General features: G+C 39.2%; 2 protein-coding genes across 8 annotated transcripts in view; both read left to right on the forward strand.

The window, feature by feature from the left end:
* tead1b (TEA domain family member 1b) overlaps positions 1-17,275 on the forward strand; it is a 39,410-nt gene extending 22,135 nt beyond the window's left edge. Inside the window, exons 4-15 of one of the 7 annotated variants that reach the window (XM_034116276.1) lie at positions 3,612-3,676; positions 5,356-5,418; positions 5,509-5,571; positions 7,634-7,645; positions 8,545-8,676; positions 8,944-8,990; positions 9,111-9,169; positions 9,761-9,885; positions 11,058-11,231; positions 12,923-13,063; positions 13,198-13,350; positions 14,305-17,275. In XM_034116276.1, the coding sequence (XP_033972167.1) occupies positions 3,612-3,676; positions 5,356-5,418; positions 5,509-5,571; positions 7,634-7,645; positions 8,545-8,676; positions 8,944-8,990; positions 9,111-9,169; positions 9,761-9,885; positions 11,058-11,231; positions 12,923-13,063; positions 13,198-13,350; positions 14,305-14,418 (1,148 nt within the window). In that variant the 3' untranslated portion in view covers positions 14,419-17,275. Of the gene's footprint in view, positions 1-3,611; positions 3,677-5,355; positions 5,572-7,633; positions 7,646-8,544; positions 8,677-8,943; positions 8,991-9,110; positions 9,170-9,760; positions 9,886-11,057; positions 11,232-12,922; positions 13,064-13,197; positions 13,351-14,304 lie in introns of all 7 variants that reach the window. The other 6 variants (XM_034116274.1, XM_034116277.1, XM_034116278.1 and 3 more) reach the window with 6 other exon arrangements.
* A 2,825-nt stretch (positions 17,276-20,100) lies between these two features.
* On the forward strand, positions 20,101-21,672 carry rassf10b (Ras association domain family member 10b). Its single transcript, XM_034116282.1, has one exon. The coding sequence runs from the start codon at positions 20,195-20,197 to the stop codon at positions 21,503-21,505; it is 1,311 nt and encodes a 436-aa protein (XP_033972173.1). The 5' UTR covers positions 20,101-20,194; the 3' UTR covers positions 21,506-21,672.
* The last annotated feature ends 2,191 nt before the right edge of the window (positions 21,673-23,863 follow it).

Genomic DNA, 23,863 nt, shown 5'->3' on the forward strand with positions numbered 1-23,863 from the left:
GGGCAAACTAATGTTTAAACATATTGAAGGTAGAAGAGCATATTTAGGTGAATTCATTCAAAGTTAATTTAGAGGGACGGAGTAGGATGGTGCATCTCTGAGGTTGGTCCTCAATTGATGTCGACCGAACACTCCATTGTTATTCACGACAGAGGGAGTCTGTCCCAGGTTCCTTGTAGGAAGGGTGCTGAGGGCCAAATCGGATTTCTGACTGAAAGAGGAATCCGCTACTTGGGGAAGGTCTGGAGAAAGTTGAGCCACCGCCTCTTTGTGGGGCTGCTGCTGGAGTGCCTTCAACATGTCGCTGATGCTCCAGAGTCATTAAGATTCAGAAGGGAGTTCAGTCCGGCCAGGTGGAGGGCTGCTCCAGCTGCTGAACAGCACAAAACTGCTCCGGGGTCACTCCTTAAATATGTAATCCTTTCCCTGCTGTTTTGAGTGACAGGAACACCCCATAAAGAGTTAATTTCCAAAGGCCTCTCCATGCCTTACTAAAACAGCAGGAGTCAATATAACATTGTGAAAAAGCTTACAGGGCCGACTGTAAGATAACTCTGGTTGGTCTTCCGCTCTGCCATATTGAACCTATTTAAATCATACTGATGACATAATGCATTTCAGCCGTATTAATGTTTCGATAGATTGGCAGAACATTTTAACTTTTAAATTATATACAGCATGTAAAAAAATACAAATGTTGACACTCCCAAGTCGGTTTAGCGAATGTTTAGCTAATAATAACGGGTTTTTAGTCAATACAAATGTAATACATTGCAATGGTGTTGCAAATATGAGACATGTTGTTGTTGAAATGGATAAAATATAAAGTGCTTAAGTACTCTATCAGTACATGTTTCCTTATCTGAAGGGGTTTGTTCGATTACTATTTACAAAAGCAGATCTAAATTTAAAGATATTATTGTAAATACAAACAAAAAACACTACCCTAACTTTGTGGAAGACATCATCTTTATACATGTATGGGAAGATTTTGCACTTTTATGAATGTCATGTGGAAAAAGAGATGTGTCTAATGCATTTTTAGTCCTGAATGTGAACAGTCACATTTGTTCAGCAATTGTTGTTTTGCAGTGCAAACACAGGCAAGAAAAAAAGATATGCAGGCCAGCCAGGACCCACTGAGCTTTTTTCCTCCAGCCTGGTGAAAATAATGAATTATTCAACAGTAAGCAAGCTTTCAGCTGGCCATTTGTATGCTTTGATCTAGGAATCAGGAGTTTGCATGAATGCCTGTATTGTCATCTTATGTTTTCACAGTGTGTGTATGATTGAAAAATAGTGCTGGCCCCCGCTTCATCTGCTAAAGTTTACACCGTTGTGGACAGGCCGGCCATCTCCAGATGTTGTTTATTTGTCCTGTGAGGTCACGTGGCTGGGTTCACTCCGGCTGGCCTCACCTAAATGTTCAGTGTGAAAACAGCTTTAGGGTCAACCTTTAACAAACTGCAGCTCCACGTCAAATCACACCCTCCCCTCGTGTAGCTCAGGGGAAAACAACATGTGTAGGTGTGGCCACAGGCAGGTGCTGCAGGTGTCAGAGACCTAATGTTTTGACGAGGTTATACACTGCGTTTTTATGTAAACTCACTGATTTATGTTTAAATGTTAGTTTTTGCTGGTCAACAGCCTAAAAAATGTGCTTCTCTCAAGACAATTTAAATATTTTACTAAAGAGAAAATATGAAGCAGACTTTTGTGGCAGTGCTAAAACAATAGATACATTGTTGGACAAAACAATAAACAACAGAAAAATGCTAAAACCAAAAATGGGCTAAAATTCTAAGGTTAATTATTCCCAAATAAAACACATTTTCTGGTTTTCTTCTGCATCAGACAAATGAATATGGGAGGGCTTGAAGTGCTGAACTCTCAGAAGTTGTGTATATATATATTTAAATTTTTTTATTATATATTTCTGTGATTTTATGAACCAAACAATGACTTTTTTGTTAAAGCTTTCCTATAATGGGTTTTGGAGCTTGTAATTCACACTTGTATACCTATACAACCATATATTTCATTTAGCTCACTTGAGCAGCGCACAAGAGCCCTGAACATCACAAGATGATGCTTCACGCTGCCTACGCCGTGTTTCCATTATACAAACAAGCAGATGGTTTATTTGTCTTGTCTAGATGCAACATGTCTCCAACATGTCTCCCATATCCTTTTGAGGTGATCTGTCACACTTTGTGATCCCCAATGTGCTGCCATTCATGGAAAATGCCTTTTCTCGTGATTACCTAAGATACGGCTCATTAGCACATGTGCGCTACATTGTGATCCCATTGTGTCATAACTAGAGTAAAGCCTTAATTGATAAGGATGTGAATGTAAAAAAATGTGTCATTGTATTGAGGGTTCACTGCATTTCATAGAGGAGCAGAGCACATCCATGGCATTGGTTGGCTACAGCTGGACACACAATTAGAGTGCCTCCTTACCTATAATTTGTGTAATAGTTTTGGTTGGCGGCATGTTATTACCATATGAAAGGGCTAAGCAGGGGTCATGTGCATTGCTACAACAATTAGAGCAGAGCTGAGGGCAGAAGAATGTTTGGAGCCGTTGTTAATTGGAAATCTCTACAAAGCTATGCTTTAATTATAATTTAGTCGGAGCTGCACTGTTTTAAACCCAATATATTCAGTTGCCATCATGTTCTGTAATAGTATGAACAGCTAGGTCTGTTTCCTTTCAAAGCGTAGTGCTTTGAAGAGAATGAGATTGAATTAGATTAATTTGAAAGGCTGGGCAAGGTTTTTTCATGCTAATGTCACATGGTGTTCTGACAGGATCTGGTTTGTTGAGGAGATGCACATACCTTCTGATTTTAATGCACTTTAAAATATGGTTATAAACCTTATAATTTGCTCTGTCCATATGTGTATGATTCTATTATTACTTCCTACATAAATTGTGAATGAACAAGTGATGGATATTGTGACTAAAGATATTTTAAATCCCAATTATGTTCAAAGGTTCTAAATTATGAATTGTCTTTTGAGTAAAATGACCTCATTGTGTTTATTTAACTGCTGCTTATAATAGGGCTGCTCGATTATGGCAAAAATCATAATCTCGATTATTTGGGTCAATAATTGATATCACGATTATTAAAAACGATTATCCATTTACTTTGAAAACATCAATTTATGTTTTTAACAGTTGATTACCCTGAACTTTAAGTATAATTCAACTGAAAAACCAATAAAAAAAAAAATGTATAAAAAAAAAAAAGCCCTAGATCCTTTACTGGATCTTAAAATATATAATATAATTAGTTTGTCAAATTTCACAGTAAGGCCGGGAAAACTGTTGAAATCAGAAAACCAACCAAGAAAAAGCAGCAGCGGGGAAGAGGGTGTTTTTGACAGAAGATCTTTTTTTGTTTGTTGATGGCTTGTTTTCCTTTATTTGAAACTCAAATGTGTATGAGCATTCTAAAAAATGTCATGGCCGTGATGTTTTTCTTCTTTTAAATGTAAAAAAACATGTCCATTCCTCACTTGATATTTAATATTATGTTAGGCTCTAAATGTGAAATATTTTTGCATTAATCCACATTTCTCATGTTTTGATTTACACAGGTCGAAATGAGCTGATAGCCAGATACATCAAGCTTCGGACCGGGAAGACGAGGACTCGGAAGCAGGTAAGACGAGGGGAGAGACGTCTCTGTTGCATGAGTGTCAGAGGGCTGTCAAATCTAAATGCACGCAGACTGCTGCCTTTGTTTCCAGACAGAGAATAACACAATGCTCAGCTGTCGAGAGGGCTTCTGAGGCTGACAAGTCCCCCGTCAATGCTCTGGTGCATGAACAGATGTCCCTGGGTTATGACATTCTCAAAACTGTCACTTACTGTAAAATGACTGCAGAAGTCGTTTTAAAAGCTGCCTTTCATGTCCTATTCTGAAGCAGCTATGTACAATAAATAGTAAATACAAGGGCATTTACAAATCTCAGTAGCTTAACAGTGCAAGTATTCCTCCTCATGACTAAACCAAGGAGGTTGTGCACTTGGTCGGAGCAGAAGCCTGTATTACTAAGCTGGGAAATATGAACAGATCTCTGATCAGAGAGTATTCGCTGGGACACGGTGTTCATACCGCAGACTAACAACTCTTACCACAGAGGTTAGCGCAGATTTCTGACTCAAGTTTTCATGTTTCTTTCAAGTCTCTTCTGTAAGAAATCAAGATAATGTATAATATGGAATGCAGGGCTATTTTTCTTTCTCTTATATCTCATAGGAAATATAATACTAAAAATAAATCCAAGAACAGTTCATTCTTGTATTTACATCAGCTGATAATAAGCATCTCTGATGATTTTTTTTACAGTGTTCTTAATATAGTTCACTATCTGTGTACTTAAATGTTTTTGCTTTATATTTTATGTATGCACCATGACATCATGTCAAATTTCTCGTACGTGTGAACCTACCTGGCAATAAACCCGTTTCTCATTCTGATTCTGGTGGTGTTTGAATAACAGTATGAATCACACTGACTGATCCTAACCTGTAAACGGGAACTCCTCCGTATGACCACTCACTTGAAAGACAATGATAAACAAGCCAGTGTCTGCAGAGACATTCGATCACTGAGTGTGGATTGATGAGTCTGACACACAGTGTGGTTTGTCTCTCTGCGACTCTTCCCTCTACACACAAGTCACACAATATAGACAAGTATTACATTGGAGAAGTTATAGAACCAGAAACTGTCTGAATATATTTGCTTAAAAAAAAAATATATATATATTTGCTGCTAAATTCTCTTCCCTTACTTACTTACTCAGCTCTAGCTTATCTGTCAACTGGAATAGCCAGAAGTCGTAGATAGTGAATAGATATTTACCTGAACAGAATCACTTCGCCTAAGCTATAACTGATTTTCCTAAATAGTGTCAGAGGAGACGCCAATCAACAGACATGTCTTTTTTTTCTTACTGCTACTTGCACTGCTGAATGTTTAATGTGAGAATATTAAATCATTTTTGCTCTGTGTGAACGTTGGAGGCTGAACTTGGCCGATGAAATGCCTCGTCCCGCTCCCGTAAGAATACTAGACCAGCCACTTCTCATTCAACACACAGCAGATCACATCTGGGTGCTCTTAATGTGTGCTAAAGGGGCCTGCATCCTCCTTAATCAGCTCACTTAAGTGACGACAACACAGCATAACGCTCTATTGGCTGTTAGCTTGGTGTGTGTTTGGAGATGCTTCTGTTATTCACCTTTTTTCCCTCAAGTGTATTTTAAACAAAGAACTGTATAATCGACTTTTTTCTTGTTTTCTTTATTTGTTTTCTCTCTTTTTTTATGGAGGTGTCTAGTCACATACAGGTCTTAGCAAGAAAGAAAGTTCGAGAAATCCAAGCTGCCATTAAGGTACGTCTGGCTTTGCCCAGTTGCAGGGGGCTTTTCATTGCCATGGTTACAGGCTCTTCCTTTGTTTTCCTCCCCTCCCCTTCCCCGCAGGTGTCTAGTCACATTCAGGTTCTTGCCAGAAGGAAATCTCGTGAGTTTCATTCCAAGCTAAAGGTATGCGCTTTTCTGCTTATGGGCTTCTTGGTTGCTGTGCGACTAAACTTCCTGTTTCCCGTGGTGACAGAGTGAATGCCTGGTGCTCTGATTCCCACTAACCCAAATCTTCACATGCTCTAACCCCCCTCCACCACCTCTCTGACCCTCACTCAGACATGCTGTCACTTGCCTGTCTACTTGGTTTCACTTTCATTCATTTACTTCTCTGTGTGGGCCCTTTGCTCAATGTGTCCATGTAGTAGTGTACAACTAATTACACTTTTAGATTTATCAACAACAAATTATTTGATAAAAAATAAAAATAAAAAAAATAGGCAAATTGGCCAATAAGAGATTACAAAACAAATATCAAAATAGGATCATCACTTAAATGTGATAGAGTTGTGCCCAAGCTACAAGATGTACTGAAGGGGACATTTTACTGTTAAACAAAAATAAGCACTGCTAGCCCTTTGTGAGGATTCACTTAATTGTGTGGTTGGAAACTTTGATAAAACTATAGCTTTTTCATATCTTCCTCTGCCTTCCCCCCAGTGGTCCCATTGGCATTTTCCAGATTCCCAGTGCTATAAGAAAAAACCATCAATCAGAGCCAACTCAGAAAGACTGTGACCTGGCCGCCGTGTTGAAAAACAGTCGAGCACTAAGCACCCACGGGCCAGAGCAAACCTTCGATCTGTAAAAAGACAGTTTGAGTCTTGTTAAATTCCCCGACTGCAGCTTTGAGCACAGCAGGGCTGTGAGCTAAATGCAAACACCAGCCAGCTAACATGCTAACATCAATAATCTTTACTATTTTGGATTATCTAACTGATAGTGTAGGCATGAATGTTTGTACCAAATGATGGCATTCCATCCATTTCATTCATAGCCACAAAAACCGAGCTCACTGTGGCACAAGAGTCAACCAATAGTGACCATACATGTTTGTACCTAATGAATAATAAAAACTAAAATGTAGAAATATTTCACTCTACAATTCTTTAAAATCCCAAAAAATCTGTAAAATCTGTCAATACGCGTGTGTAATGTTCACTGTTTCTTAATGTCAAATATAATTTTTAGATTTCTTTACTAATTTTTACGCCAAGCATTATTCTAATAAATCCACAATCAAAGTGTCCAAATGTTGGGAAGCATGCTGGCAATGGCTGTGGGTGAGCGGCTGAGAGCTGAAGGCCCGAGGATATCGGTCTGATGGCCGACTCTTTGTGAAGCGCTCTCTGCTTTCTTGTTTCTCCTTCAATCTGTTGATAACTCCAGACTGTCACAAAGCCATGGCTGTCAGCCGCTGTCCTTGCTACCAGTTCAGATGTCTTCAATTCAGAGCATTCTTGTCACTTATTTCAGCAGTAGTGAATTGCTTTTCACAATGCCACATTCATTTGGGAGACAAGCATTGTGAAATAAGTCCTTTTGAATCATTTCAGATATTCTATGAAGTCATTTTGTATATCAAAGGCGCACTACCCCTGTGCCTTTTTTACCTTTTTTTCCAGGGAGCAGACTATACATTTTGACTTTCACACTTTGCTCCACTCCTTGTATTCAACACAAATGAATGACCCCTCATTAATGAGTGTGTGTATGCGTGTATGCGTGTGTGTGTTGACTGAAAGAGTCAGACATGAATGCCTGATCTTTCAAGGGCACATGCGGCTGTCTGAAGAAAAACAGACCGCTTTTGTATGAATCCCTGTGTTTTCTCATTTAAAGTAAATTAGAGTTCAGGGGCAAAGAGAAATAAAAGTGTGCCCTTTATTTCTGGGGGCATCGATGAAGACCTGCTCTTCCTCGTCTTGTCTATTGCATTTAAGTGAAATTACCGTCATTACGTTACTGTTCTGTTGTTTTGTGTGATGACTACTGATCAGATTGTGAAAATGTCACCACAGAGACCAAGGATATGTTGTTAATGATACAAATCGTAATCCTTTGGTTTTAAGTGTTCATTACAAATGTGTGTTTTACTATGTACTGTATAATGCTAGACTTTTTAATAGGGTTGAATACTCGTATTAAATGGATGTACATTAAAACCTTGTTTGTTTGCATTTAGGTTACAAACATGGTGAGTATTTATTTTTTGTTTGGGATGCTGTTTGGCATGCCTTGTCCTTTAGCTGCTAGTATTGCATGTGTGCTCGTGCCATAGTGACACAGTAGCTGCTGCTCAGTGTTTTCCCAGTTTAGTGTTGTCTCTTTCCCTTTGTGTCATCATACCGTCGTCATACTGTACTGTAGCTTGACTCTGCTCCACCATCATCTGTTGCCAGCATGCTTACCTTTAGCTTCGACCACCACTGAGTCTGCATGAGTTTGCTTGTGTTTAAGGGTTTTCCACAGTCTTCTGCAGATGCACTGAATTAAGCAGGTTTAGTAAGACTTTAAATAGCTTTTGAAAGCACATTAACAAAGGCCAACACCCAAAACAACAGACAATGTGCAGTGAACTTCTGAAGGATTTTGTGTCTGAGTTGCTATTCCATTAACTAAGCATGGCCATTTGAAATTAATGTAGTAAATATACCCTGATGATAATTAAAAACGGAATAAACGGGAAAAAGGAAATAACTGAAGCTGTGAAATCCTCTTAACCAAGTAGCACTGGCGTCCTTCAGTCTTACTTTGTAAAACTTTACAATCTTTTTTGAAATGCAGACTTGATAAGTGCTGCTGAATGAGTTTTCAAAATAATTGTATTTGTAGATAAGTCAACAAGTAAACTTTCATTTAAGTGCATACCACAGCTTTTGAATGGTATGGAATTCAATTGTCAGTGTTTGGCACATTCCTGCAAAAACACTTAAATAGTGATGCAGATGCATCTTCTTTTAACCTGCTTGCAGTGCACTGTTGCGAGAGGCCGCTGGTGCTTTTAATGTGTTTAGTCTGTTTGTTGCTACCTCTGCAACATGCCCCCCTCCCCCTTCTGTGTGAGCGCTAAGCCTTTTGTGACTGCTATTAAAGGACCAAGCCGTGAAGGACAAAGCCCTCCAGAGCATGGCCTCCATGTCCTCGGCTCAGATCGTCTCTGCCACGGCTATTCACAACAAGCTGGGCCTGCCAGGCCTCCCGCGCCCAGCCTTCCCCGGAGCAGGGGTAAGAGCCTCGTACTCACCCTACTATTGATCCATCCTGTCCAGCCTCACCCGGGCCGCCGAGAGGCCAACCACGCCGCCACCCTCGCCAAATCTCATTACACACCACAGCTTTGCAACACTGACACTATCAGATAAGCACAAGATCAAAAGGAGTGCTATTCAAGATAACTACATCCACTAAACACTGAGCTGAGATCCATTTGATCTTGTTGCTAACAGCTGCTGCTTTGTTCTTTGGTGTCTATTAATTTATGTAACTTTCCAGTTATGGCAGGGTATGATATCAGCTGGTCAACCAGGATCCTCACAAGAGTAAGTATTGTTCTTAAACTTAAAATGTACACTAAAAACTCTTTAGGCATCAAATTCAATATAGTGTGTTTTAATAATGTTTTTTTTTTACCCCTAACGCTGGGTCTTTCTCTGTTCCAGTATAAAGCCTTTCACTCAGCAAGCCTATCCCATCCAGCCAGTCACAACAACCATTTCAAGTAAGCATTTACCTGATTAAAAAACGGACCCAAAATATAAATCAAAAAACATGCACAGACCACTCATTTATTCTTATTCATTTTTTGTGAATTAGGATTGATTGTAAGTGGACAATCCTGTCTAAAAGTAAACAGATGCTTTCTCTTTAAAGTCGGAAAGCAAACCATCTGTCTCATTGAGACAATGGGAATACAAATAAATATTGTGAAACGTACATAAGTATGATTCATCAATATTTATTTGTATGTGACATGAGAAAACGATTTAATTCATATCGTTTCTAAAGTTTCTGAATTGCTTTTTTGCTTATTTGTTTGAAGTAAACGGGAATGTTGTCAGTAAAAAAACATGCATGTCCTTGAAACGTCTCAAACAAGATCTTTGATAAAGCAGGAGTTTATTTGTTCTCCTGCTTCTGCTGTAAAGCATCCCAACGACAGGACACATCTTATTACATTAATGTTTAGTGTTTTTTTTTTTTTCTGTTATAACGCCTTGTCCGGAATGCTTTGGCAATACTATGTTTAAAATGTGGTCCTGCCAATAAAGCCCTATTGTATTGTATTATTATTATTCTGGTGTTTCTGCAGGTTACGAGCCCACATCAGCTCCAGCTCCCACAGCACCAGCATGGCAGGGGCGCTCCATCGGTACATCCAAACTCCATCTGGTGGAGTTCTCCGCTTTCCTAGAGCAACAGAGAGACCAAGACCCAGTGAGTGAAGCATTATCCCAGAGCATGAAATATCCCTATCTCATGGCGTTCATTCCTACCTCTTATCCTCCAGTCCTCCTCTATGAATACACTGGGACAGTTTCCCAGGCTGAGAGGAGGCCAAAACAAGCCGAGAGGGGCGAAGCCTGGCCTGCAGGGACACACAGCTGAAAACCTGCAGAAATAATGAGGGACTGTTTATTAATCAGTTCCTACAAGGCTTGCTACAAATGTATTTATGCCGCAGACTCAGCAAGACGATCCACACTCAAATCAGCTCCTTCACGTCTCACATTTCTTGGTTTCTTAAGCAATGTTTTTATATTTCTTTACATTATGCTAAGCACTTTGTGGTTGTATCAATGCCGCATGGCAACAGCCATAAATCTTCCATTCAGCTTAATGCCTGAAATGGTTGCCTTTACCCTAAAGGCACATTGAAGAGGCTGCTCTGTGAGCTTTTAGACTGAAGCGCAGCGCCACATGACAAGAGATCCAAACAGTCACGACGAGGGCAACAAACCTGTGAAAATGTTATCCTGTGATCCGCTTCTGGCTCATATCGTGGGTTGGAGGTCTAACAGACCTTCATTTGTATTCACTTTGTGAAAGGAAATCCAAATATTGTCTGTTGACTGAGTAGAACAAATTAATATCTTCTTTAGGTAAAGCACTTACCTTTCATTCCATATTGGCAATTTAGTTTGATTGTAGTTGCCTTTGATGCAGAAATATTGCTTTTTATGTGAGTGAAGAGTTAGATCTATCTTGGTCAGAAAGATGGAGATTTGTGTTTTATCCGGCTTTCTTGTCTTTATATAAAAAAATGAAATAAAGGTGTATAGAATTAGTGTGAAGCAGTCTGGCATTCCCAGCTGGGGTTTATACTAAAGAGCAGATCGGTTTGTTTTTGGCTTCACTGGTGCAGAATGCCGTTTCCTAATGTGTACACCATACAACCTAAGAGCTAAATAAAAAGCCATGTTGCCTAGGGTTATCAACATGAGGGTTTATTGTTACAATCACATTTTAGTTCCCACTTGCCATAGGTGGATTGTGTTTCAGAACCTTTTGTGTTGATGATTCTCTGGATATTAATGAAATCATGTTCATTTTTAAATAGCCCCATATTTTTTAAGTATGTTTCTAATACAATGTATGTTTCTTTTCAGTACAACAAGCACCTATTTGTACATATCGGACAGACAAATCATTCCTACAGTGACGCCCTGCTGGAGTCGGTGGACATTCGTCAGATTTATGACAAATTCCCAGAAAAGAAAGGAGGACTGAAGGAGCTGTACGGAAAAGGTCCTCAGAATTCCTTCTTCCTAATAAAATTCTGGGTGAGTGTGAGGCAGTGTAACAGCTGAACTACATTTAACACACATCAGTAATAATCTCATTGTGACATGTTAGATGGCAGAATCAGGTCTGTCTTCAGTGATTGGCTGTAATCAGTCTACACAGAGAAGATTGCTCTCTTAATGTTTGCAGAATGCACTTTGCTATATTTGGACTTGCATAGCAGGAGAGCGTTTGATCAAAGCTCTCGCTAATTCAATGTAATATCTCCAAACAATGGAGCGCCCTGGTTGCACTCCTAATGACTGTTTAAACATTGCATGTATTTCCTCCCTGATGCAAAATGCTAACTAGCGGCAGCCAACAAAGTAGGAGCGTATGCACTTGGACCAAGTCCCCTCAAATTTCTTTTGAAGTGACCGACCAATCTACATTTCAAATGAAAGACAGAATCTGCACAATAATGAATGTATAACTGCTCTGCTTAATGAAGGAGGAGAATGTTTTAGGAGGACGTCTCCTCTTTTTGTATCCCTAATGAACAGGATGTGCAGGGCAGAGAAAGGCTGCCCTCCGGGAGCAGGCCAGTTCCACCTTGTATATCAGTCGCAGCTTCATTTAATCCTCTTTAGAATCTCGCTTCCAAAAGGGACACATTTACATGATGTACTTGAGATATTCTTATTTGATGTGCGATTTGCATGTTCATTTCAACAACTCTTGATTAAGAAGGGGACTAAAAACATACACATTTTTGTACAGCAGTTAAACCAAATGTTGACTTACTCCAAAAAGGCCAAAAACAAATGTTCAATATTACACTACATACCTATTGTATACAGAACTAAACACTAACCTTTATATGTTGTCTCTCATGTAAGTATTCAAGAAATATGGAGCTGTTCAAGACCAAAATCAGAACTAAAAGAGACCTCATTCCAGCAAGTGATCAGAAACACAACTCTGTTATTGCTGCAGTTCTCAGATATTCTTAGAACGGTGCTGTTTCAGCTTTCCTTTTTTTTTTTATAGTTCCCCACATGACATGCAACAACCATTGCATTAACACTTACAATTATGTAGTCAAAAATCGTACATACATTTTCTGTACATGACTTAGTTTGTACACCAGAGAGCGCTGACAAGTTTATTATTTTCATTTTCAAAAGTAAAACTAATATATTTTGGTCAAGGATCTAAAACATTATTTTCGTTTATTTATTTTTAAATATTGATCAGATTTTGTTCTGCATGGGGTTAATTGCTCACAGATGATTATTTTCAAAGTTTCATTGGCTGTGTTACAGGTAATTCACATTTATGGGACTTAACATGTATTTCTGAGATCTTTATGATAATCAATGGTTTTGATGGTTGTTCCCCACTCAAATAATGTCCTTACACAAAGGTTTGTTGTGAACTGCAGATATACGGTTGCATTGTGATGAAATAAGGATGTAGTTCATACTGTACACATAATTCCTTAATAAGTTACATTTGAGTGCTGGCTCATCACTTATTCTTTTTTTACTTAACTTCTTAGCTTACTCTTCTTACATGTTGTATGAAATGGCAATAAAAGAATATTTGTCACTTGCCACTCCCTACAATTTTTTATTTTACTATTTGAATACATTGCATTTACCTCTTTTTACCATTTATGTGTGGTTTATTCCTGTAAATTATAAATAATTCTTGTAACTAAATGCTCTATTTTTTCTCCGGCTCCCAGGCTGACCTGAACTGCAACATTCAGGATGAAACCGGATCTTTCTACGGAGTCTCGAGTCAGTACGAGAGCTCGGAGAACATGACCATAACGTGTTCAACAAAGGTCTGCTCTTTTGGAAAGCAGGTGGTTGAGAAAGTAGAGGTACGGAAACAAATCTGTTCATTTCCTACAGAACAACGGCTGTGACTTACTGAGTACCGACAGTACAACTGTGTGGAGTTTAGGTTTTAAAACATTCTGTATAATTAATCAATTGTTTTCCTCTTTTTCTTCAGACTGAATATGCGCGGTTTGAGAACGGACGTTTTGTGTACCGGATAAGCCGGTCTCCCATGTGTGAATACATGATCAACTTCATCCATAAACTGAAACATCTGCCAGAGAAATATATGATGAACAGCGTGCTGGAGAACTTCACTATCTTATTGGTAATCACCCCGCTGACCTCAGGGGGCGGGATCCCATTCTTCTCCTTCTCTTTGCTGTCAGGGTGTGTTGGTGGCTCCAGGTGGGGGGTGGGGGTCCGCAGGGCCTTGGGAAGGCTTCCTCTCGCTGGTCTTACATTGCTCTCATTCCTCAGGGGATGAAACACAGTGTGAAGAGGCTCATTATCTGCAGGGGGAAAGGGAGGATAAGAGGTGGCAGGAACCCCCGTTATTAGCCCTCACATGGGGTCTTAGTGTCATTCAGCACTTCTAAGACCGCAACAACAAAAAAAAGAGACAGGCAGAGATCTTTACATGTAAAATAGCAACCACGGCTGAACATCCCTACCTTAAGACGTGTTCCCCAAAAGCACCATGTTAGAGGATGGTCGTAGATTAATCAGCAACTCCCGTTTGGTTTTTAATAGCTATTGCCATTCAGAAAATCTGCAGGAGGAACCAAAAATGACACATTTCAGTGTGGTTTTATTTCAGGTTATATTTCTGTACTCTGATTATGACTACTGCTCTTATACAAAATTGATAGGTAATCTTCAAATGTAATGTCTTGAAGAGCCACTAAATTAAATTAAGTTTACTTAATAAAAGTGACGTCCACCCAATAACTAACAGCTGTTAAACGCTGATGCACATGCGCTACATATTCGTCATGAATGATTATTAATAGAAAACATTTACATTGTATGCCCAGTGAGGCATGCATATGTAACAATTACTAGTTACTTTAAAGTGTATTTAGTATTATTTTAAGCACCAAAGACCCTTTTGTCCTGTTCAGGGAAAACGTATAAGGATTCAACTTTTGAAAGAAAAACCCATAAAAAAAAAATACAAAAACGTTGTAAACTTCCAAGATTGAAATCAGAAAACAGGACCCTGAGCTTTTGCTGAGTTTTGAAATTGTATTAAGTCCTTAAATTGTGCGTTGTGTTGCAGGTGGTGACGAACAGGGACACTCAGGAGACGCTGCTCTGCATGGCGTGTGTGTTTGAAGTTTCAAACAGCGAGCACGGCGCCCAGCATCACATCTACAGACTGGTAAAGGATTGAGAGGCTCCGAGCCCCCCCCCTCCCCCTCTCTTTTCATGGATTTACCAACGTCAATCAAGTGGCAGTGCCTCTACCTGAAAGTCACACCTACAATGCTTTTTGGTCATGGTATCGGGTGAAGTCAGTTGTTATAAATGTGTTTTAATTTAAAGTGTTTGTTATTTGACTGCAGCTGTGAATTGCGGTACAGTTGTTTTGTTTAAATGCGGGAATTCTCTCTTAAAATGTTATCTTGGTCTCTGTTGGGTATAAATGTGGCCGTTTTTAAAGAATTTACTAGATTAATTTAGTAAATGGAAATGTGTTTGTCGTCTTCTTCTACTTTGTTGCGTAAACTAAGAAAAAAAAGGATGCTGGCCTTTTCTTTGAGTGGCCGGATGTGGTCTGTGTAATTTGTTTGAGTGTGTTTAGTGTGTCTGTAGTTCATCATTTGTGAGCGTACATACTGTAGATATACAGACATGCAGCCACAGCTAATAGATTTCCCAAAGAAACTATACTGACACAACATACATTAGCACATAGACAGTTGTAACAAGTAGTTGCAAATATTACAGAATTACAGGTATTTCTTTAAAAAAAAACTCTGCTTTCAGTAGTACATGTATCTCCATGAAGCACTCCAAGTCTTAGACACTAACAACAGAATGAATGCACTGTGAACATACTACAAACATTAGCCTGCATCTGCTAAAAGAAGTCTTAAACTGTCTCACAATGCTAAGCATCTCTGTGCTGCAAACATTTATTTTCTCTGAGACAACAAATAGGAGAGTTTTTAGGTTTTAGACAGGTGAAAGTACTCAAAAAGTATCATCTTGTCCAAAAGCACTTTGTACCCTTTCCTGGACTTGCTTTGGTGATATAAGGCAAGGTCCAAGTCGTTCAGTTCAAATATCGTTCCCCTCTGGGATCGCAGTGTAAAGACTCCCAGCCAGAGTGGTGCTGCCTTCAGGTTCACACTATGTTCCCATGTTTCTGTGGCCTACGCCGATCCCGAGCCTTAAACATGTTATAGCTGTGACGACTCCAAAAGATGCCACTTAAACTGTGATTAAAGACTCTATATGTTTGCGTAAGAAATCCACAATACTATCTGCCAAAGTGTAGATGTACAGTGCCTTAGAATACACTCTGACATTACCTTTTGCTTTTAAGTCTGAAATCAGTTTGTGGATTAAACAAAAATAACTCACCGCCATATATTCCTTGGTACATCTTCACATCCTGAGAAATTGTTTTCTTATAATTGGTACACTCCTAGAAATACAGGTTTGATAGTTATCAGCCTTTTTACAAGATCTATATAAAACACAGACTGACTGCCTTTCCCGTCGTAGAAGACCAAAAATACCGAGATACAGTCGATCTTTTGTCCTGTGCTGCATGGTAGCAAGGAAGTGCCTTTGGTTTAAAATGTCCTACTTCAAAAAAATCTAAGAGAAATTACAAATTAAATGTTGCTAGACCAAAAAATGAGACATAAGTGAAACCAATCACCGCTTTGCCTTTTTAAAGGACTGTGATGACAGCAGGAGGAGATCTGGGTAGTGGTAAAAAAATAAAGGATATATTCATTTCTATCACATTAATTGATTTCACAACTGATGTATTTAAAGAAAACCTATTTCTTTGCTGATAACGTACAGCTGCTGACTGCATGCAGGATGTCGACACCACAGCTGTTTGCTTCGTGCACACTTGCAGGTTCAAGTGTTTTTAAAAAGGTTTTTGGAAGTATGATTGTTTCTCCTGTGAAAAAACACAGAAACATAATGTCCCCTTGCAGAAACAGCCGTGATGTCGACGAAGGTTAGACACAAGTTTTGAAAATGTCTTACTGAAAAGTTTATTTAATACTTATTCTACAGTACACTACTAATTTTAAAAGAATGTTTTGGAAAGCTGTTTCAGAAACTAGTTTTTCAAAACTGCTGGTGTGGACGAGGCCGTCAAGGTTAATACTTTTCACTTTAAGGACCATAGCTACTCAAACATTAGCTGTTTTTTATTAAAATAAATATAATCATCTAAAGTATTTTAATGGAAGAAGCTCTAAATAATTGCTGACAATGTCTCTGGTGGATGCAGTTATAGTTCAATCATTCAGTGTTTTGCCACAGTCCTGTGGACACGGTGGACTTTCTTTTCTTATGTTTACCCAGTATCTGTTCACATTTATTGATTACTTATCGAGATGTTTTCCTATTGTACTTGTATACAGTTGTACTTGGTTTTGTGATGACATTGTCTGTATATTGCAAGCCTAATAACATGGTTATGATGTTGCTGCTGTACTGCTGGTACATTTTGACCTGTCGTTTCAACACTAGAACAGCAGGACTGATGCCTTCTGTGGCGCCCGGTGGACCATTTGGAATAAAATGGACACATTAAATAGCTGACTCGAGGAATCATGCTACAAACATATCAGCAGTTTAGCTCTTGTTATTTGTAATTCTGTCGAAAGAGTAGGTACTGGTACCTTTTTTGTTTTATGACCATTTTCCGATGGTGGCTTTAACGTTATTTTTCACATAGCTCACGTATAGTTGTCATACACACGTTTGGGTTTTGTGTGCAAACTTGTTTTTTTGTAAAAAGGTGCTTTGTACAAAATGTTATATCTTAGCTTTTCTTGGTACAGATGTGTGATATCTTTTCGTATTTCAGGACAGTAAAGTGTTGGAGCGAAGGAGAGAAAGAAGCTCTGCTATGTTTCTGTGTTCTGCATATGGTCTTGTCTTTGCTCCGTAACATTATGATGCCTTCTTGACAATAGTAGATATTTTGTAGCTTTCTAGATACTTTGTATGTATGCAATATTGGAGTTAAATAAATCAAAAAATATATTGCCTTCTTTTGTTGTCACTAAGAAAGTAGTATAACATGACTGTGTGCACTGAGGCACCACTTAACTGTTAAACTGCAGGAACCTCCCACCAACAGCAGGTGGAGCCTTTTCCTGTATTTGTGTGTTACCTTGGTCCTGGGTCACATGTAAAACAATATATATGTTAAGTACACTAATGTAGTTACAGGAAACATCACCAGAGGGAGACATTGTTTATTTCAAATTAACTGCATAATGATCTTCCTTCAACACGTAAAGAAAACCAATGAATACTAAACTATAACATATTGTACAGCACTAACATGTACAGTGTAATCAGAATCGATGAAAGCAGAAACAGTTTAGAGATGAAGTGATTATAATTATTCTGACCTGTTTATCTACAGGTATCGGAGAATATTGTGTTTGTCAACTAAACAAATATTAGCCCATTATTAAGCTGTCTATAAACTTTTATGATAACAAACTGACAACATCAGTAACTAATATTTGGTTGTTGTCAATGCAAAGCTCGTATTTTAAAACTCCCCTTAAGGTAATATGGGAATTATACCAGGATGTTCCTGTGGTTTTGAAGTAAAAGCTCTAAAAAAAAAAAAAGGTTCACAGAGGCAACTTTTTACACTGAAAGCAGACTAAAAAAGTGAAAGAGCACAAAACCAAAATCGTTCCTGCTGGATGTTTGAAGAAATACTTGAGAGTTCAATAAAGCAACAGTGCCCATGGACCAAGAGAAGACTCAAGAGAGTGCACAGCTCCACCATGTGGTCATCTATTGAGTTTGAGTGATAACTCCTGTACTCCGAGTACAATGTCATTCTGAAATAAATATTGTGGTGCTGCAGAGAAGTCTCGGCCTAAAAAAGGTATTCTACAGACTTAATAAAAAATCCTTCTTTGAAACGGATCACCATGATCATTATAAAAGTTTTTTTTAATGATATAGTGAATGATGTATCAAAATTCCCTATTGTAAATCATATTGCTAAATCAGTTAAACACTCAAACAATCTCCTTTAGCACTACCGAGTTATAAAAAACTATTCTTTCTATAATCTTCATGTGACATTTATACAATCTAATATAAATCCACAAAAGCAAACTGACCCTGAATACTTACATCACTAAACAGTAAAGTGTAATCCAGCAGAAGGTCACCGCTGCTCCACTGTAGTTTATTTGTGTCTCTGTGTTCCCTGCAGGAAGTGGCAGCTCTGCAATAAACAGTGTTTGGCCTTAGATGACAGTTTTTCAATATTTGAAAGTATGTCATTTTTTCTAGTTTGCAACGTAAAGAATCACAACCTGTGTCTGGATCGGATGCATTCAAAAGATAAAAGGTCAATACAACATTTTTTATATCCTTTAAAAAATATATATTAAATCTGTTTTTAAATATTTCCTACTGCCTCTTGAGGCACTAATACTCAGCTTTCTCAGTCGTTCTATATTCTTGAAAACACACACTCTGCAGGTTAGGATTGCAACCAAGTGAATATTCGAATAATTCGCTCACCCCTCCGTTTACAAGTAACAAGCCTGCGAGTGGAAAACGGTACTGTGATATCTTTCAGGACCTTGATTCTCAGAGACCATCCTTATCAAACAGAACGTAGGCTACTTCAGATTAATTACAAACGGTGCAGCTGTGAAAGAGGCCCGCTCTGTATGTACTGATATGAAGAGCTCATTCTAGGTTACAACATGATTTAGGGTTTTAAGTGAGACACTAATTTAATGAAATATTCACAACAGCCAATTTCTGAATAATTAATATTATTGCATCAAAAGGATTTATACAGTAGGCCTACTTTATTTTACTGTATATATACTGCCCAGTATCTTGTGAATTTCATCCAAATATTAAACAGCTTTATATTGACCCATAGTGATAACGCTCTTATACCCCAGAAATTCACTAGGGACCATCTTAAGTACACTTTGAATGACAAAAAATGTGTTTTTAATACACTTGGTTGTGTTTATTTGCCTATATAAAAGGTTGAATGATGCTAAATTAGTAATAAATAAATTGCAATAGCTTCCAAAATAGGTGTACTACTCGTCCAGTGTAATAATACAATGCTGCATTGATTTGGAGGTGTTGTGTCACGTGGTGACCCTTTTTTAACTTGGAATGAAAAAAACTAAATGTTCATAAAAAAATAGAAGAAGCACTTAAATCCAATAAAAAGCATCAAGTGTAGTAATAATAATATCCGGTTTGGATTGGTCACAGTCACATGACATGGAAGCTATTGACAAAAAACTGAAATGATCATCTATTAAAATAATCTTGTAAAATGACACATCAGCAAGCCATACATTGTGCCACACAAGACATATTAATTAAAGGATATTTAGCAGAATGTTCTCCAATATGGGCAAGTTGGCACCGAGGTTTTGAAAATAACATTGATTTTGTCAATCAAATAGTAATTTAATGTTGGTCCCTACTAGTGAAACCCTGTAATAAACAGGTAAGGCTCGGCTGTGTGAGCTAACGATGCTCTGACTGCAGACTGTCTCTGAAACGGAGGCAGAAATAGCTGCTGGACCCGGATTGGATGTCTGTCAAATATCCAAAACTTCAGCGCGCTAAACAAGCCAAAGAAAATAGCAACTGGTTTCTGAGACCTGGTCATGTGATCACAGCAGAGGCAGTCTCATGAGGGCACAGCATAAAGACACCGAAATCGTGCCTTATTATGGCCTCTGAAGTATACAGACGCCCACATGGTGCTCTAAACCCGCAGCTCCATCAGAAACTTCTCATGCGTCTGGGACGCAGCGCGCATGCACGAACAGGAGATGAGTATGGACACAGCTGCGCTTTTCTCCAGACATGCGGATTTAAAATCTATTTTAAGAACTACTTAATTCTCATTTCTGTTGATAAGAAATAGGGTTTAGCAGACATTCATGATGGAGCCGGAGGAGAGTAAGATATCAGTGTGGGTCTGCCGAGAGGAGAAGCTCGTCTTCGGCTTGTCAAAGCGCACAACCTGCGCTGATGTTGTCAAAGTGCTTCTGGAGGACCAGAACTCTCAACACGGCCTCTCCACAGCTGCATGCCCGCAGTCTTACTGCATCGTGGAGAAATGGAGAGGCTTCGAGAGGATTTTACCGAACAAAACCAAGATTTTCCGGCTTTGGTTCGCGTGGGGAGAGGAGCAGGGGAATGTGAAGTTCGTGCTGGTGAAGAACGAGGCATCTTTGGCGAACCACGGAGCCCGGAGCGCAGAGGCGCGCGTGGTGCTCAGCAAACAGAGCCCCTGTGGCACGAAGGGCACCTCGCGGTCTCCCATGGGTGGCATCCCGCCTGAGAAACAGCGTCGGGTCGTCAGGAAAGCGTTCAGAAAGTTGGAGAAGATCAACAACAAGAGGGCGCAGAGAGACGCGTCATCTGCGGAAAAGATGGAAACTTTGGTCCATGTTGTGATTTCTCAGGATCATACGATCCGCCAGCAGGTCCAGAGGATCACTGAGCTGGACTCAGACATCGACAGGTGCGAGGCAACAGTGCATTTTGACAGAATTAAGAGACATGGAGTTAACTATGTGCAGGACACGTATTTAGTGGATGGTGCTGAGACAAAGGGAGACAGAGTGTGTTCAGCTGAGACTCTGGCCAAGTTTGAAGAGTATGTCCTGAAGTGTGAGGAGGTGGTGAGACTACAAGAGGAGCTGTGGGAGCAGGAAGCCCTGATAGACATCTACACGGTGCAGATGCAGGAGGAGCTGAACCACAGCTGGATGCAGAGGAGGACAGAGGAGCTGCAGAGCAAAGACACACAGTCCCCCCCCAGCTCCAAGGCTCTCACAGCACCAGAGAACGAGCTGCTTTTGGAAGAGGAGAGGATCAGAACACAGCTAGATGTGAGTTCATACATTGGTCTGCGCCTCAACACGGATTTAGAAGCTATTAGGAGTGATTTAGATTTGACCCAGGAGATTTGCGGGGCGAGGGAGAAGGAGATGAGGGATTTGCTGGAGAAAGTGAACATTTTGGGCATAGATGAAGGGACGGGCAGTGAGGATGGGTGCAGCAGCCTCGGGACAGATGATAAGATGGGGATGATGAGCACTTTGGAGAGGAAAAACGAGTGGGTGGAGCAGGCCAGGGGTCTGTCCAAATCTCACAGTGTGAACGACGACGACTCGGACACTGGCTTAAGTTCCCTGCACAGTCAGGACTCAGACAGCCACCCAGTGTGGGAGTCACTGGTTTAGGGTGTACCATGATGGACAGGCTGTTTTCAACTAGAATCAAAAAGGACTTTCTAGAGTCTCAGGGATCCTATTGACTTTTGTAAACATGGATGACAACTGAGATTTTCATATGGTGTTTTTAAAAGAAACTGTTCATATGGCAACTCACATATCCCTATATTTTTTTAACATCTTGTTGTGAAGAACTACAACAGTCTTTGAAAGTTGTTTTCACATAAAAAATAAATGCTGTTTTTTAAGCTTGAGTTCACTTGTTTCTCTTTGCAATGACCCAAATCAGATTTGTGAAAATGTTCCAGTCAAAGGGGCAATGTTAAGAGATGACATGAGATGAAAAGCATAAATGTGCAAATACTTTGAGGCACATGGTTTCCACAGCCTACACCATGCCAATACACATAACACACACTCAAAGCTTTTTATTTGCAGATTGTGAGCTGCACTGTGACCCAGACACTGTGAGAGAGTAAACCTCTTTGCTGTGAATCATGAAGTCATAATAACGTCTGACGGCAAATCAGGCACAGACAACACAGACGGTCTGATAGAAAGACGCACTGCAGCTTCATCCCCCATGATGTGTACTAACTCAGAATGTTTGCTGTTGAACTTTAAGAGAAAACATTTCACAGCCAAACCTCTTCAGTGTAGTTTTTAAGAGCCTTTCAGAGTTTTGGAACAGCAGCACAAAGTCTCCACATTTAATCTGCCAGCTGTTAAAAATATTTGCCCCCTATGTTTCATAAATGTCCTGCACAGTTTTCCTGCCTAATACACAGTCACTGTAAGTGTGTGGTCAAGAAAAAAAGTTCCTTCTCTTTTGTTTTTGATTGTCTTTCCTTCACTCCCTCTCACTCCTGACATCAAATTAGATATAATATGAGGTATATTTGGTAAGCAGTAAGTTCTTCTTCACTGTTCGTATTAATAAACACTGCCACGTGTATTACTGAAAGTTAGTGCTTATTGAGGAAGTAATTACAAAAATAAACGTTTTTATTAATTAGTTCCACTTTCAGTCACATTCATTCAGACACAGCAGGCCTCCAATTAAATGTCTACCTCAGCCTGCCTGGCTTCATGTTACTATACATAAGAGTTTCATAAAATATAGTGAACTATGAGAAAGAGTGAGCATTGCTATGGGATCAGTACACTGCAGGTGCTAATAGTAAATGTTTGGTACTATCAAGTGAAAAAAGGTTTGATCAATATACATCCATATTAATGATTGAAAGTCCTTCATGGCATTTTATTGTGTTCCCAAAATAGGCTTGTACATTTTCAGAAGCTAGTTAGTGCTTAATAAATATAAACAAGGTAGTCAGAGACCTATATAGACAAACAAGTAGTGTGACTATAGCTGTGTACCATGACACCATATGACAACGTTCTGAGTTTGATACACCCTGAAACACTGTCCAAGGCCTTTTTAAATAAACAAAGATGCTGTGTTTATATTCAACACGGTACAGGACGTAACATCCCTGCTGCAGCAACTAAAAAGCACTTTCCATTAGAACACATTGATACTACTGCTCCTTCCTGATTTCATTCCTTTCAGAAAAAGTTTCCACGCTCAGCGGGAAAGAATAAAAAACGTTTAATAGCATTAGAAAGAGTTTTGAGTTTCCACCCTCAATAAACCCTCTCCGAATACACAGTGATACACAAGACGAGACTAAAGTATACATTACTTCCTGTCTCCCAGGTGCCGTTTACCTACTTTAAAGGTGTATTGAGTTATTGGAAACCACACGAAGGAGAATAGATGTTAAATGCTTTCTCAGCATATACAGTGACTGTGCAGAGAAACTGTTACATAACGGTCACATGTGTGAATATTGGAGAACCACTTGGAGTAAAGTCTGGGTTCACATTGTACTCAGTGATGGGGGTTTGGTTTTGTTTAGTACTGCAATTATATTATTACTCTGGTACTCCTCAGACACTTTCTGTTTATCATCAAATTATTGACAGAAAACTTCTTATGTTCATTATGATGAGCAGTCATCTAGACATAGGTTAATATGTAAATGATCTGCCAAACAAACATCAGGTGGCGTTAAACAAAGTTTAAAAGGTGACGCAGAAGCAAAGCTGAGAAAATAAAAGAAGCAAAAAAGAATAAGGAGGAAAACTTTGTTGTGATTTGTCAGTAACAAATCACAACAAAGTAAGTTTATCTGGGTAATTGCTTCTAGACACTTTACATGTAATGTTCACAGTATAGACAATAAGCACACCAGCTAAACAAAATATTTAAATGCAAAATAATATTCATGGTAAATGTGAATTGTGCCTTTTTTAGTAGCTTAAAGGTGGGGTAGGTCATTTTGGAGAAACCAGCTCGAGTGC

The sequence above is a fragment of the Trematomus bernacchii genome, unplaced genomic scaffold (genome assembly GCF_902827165.1).
Source record: "Trematomus bernacchii unplaced genomic scaffold, fTreBer1.1, whole genome shotgun sequence".
In the NCBI taxonomy this organism is placed as follows: Eukaryota; Metazoa; Chordata; class Actinopteri; order Perciformes; family Nototheniidae; genus Trematomus; species Trematomus bernacchii.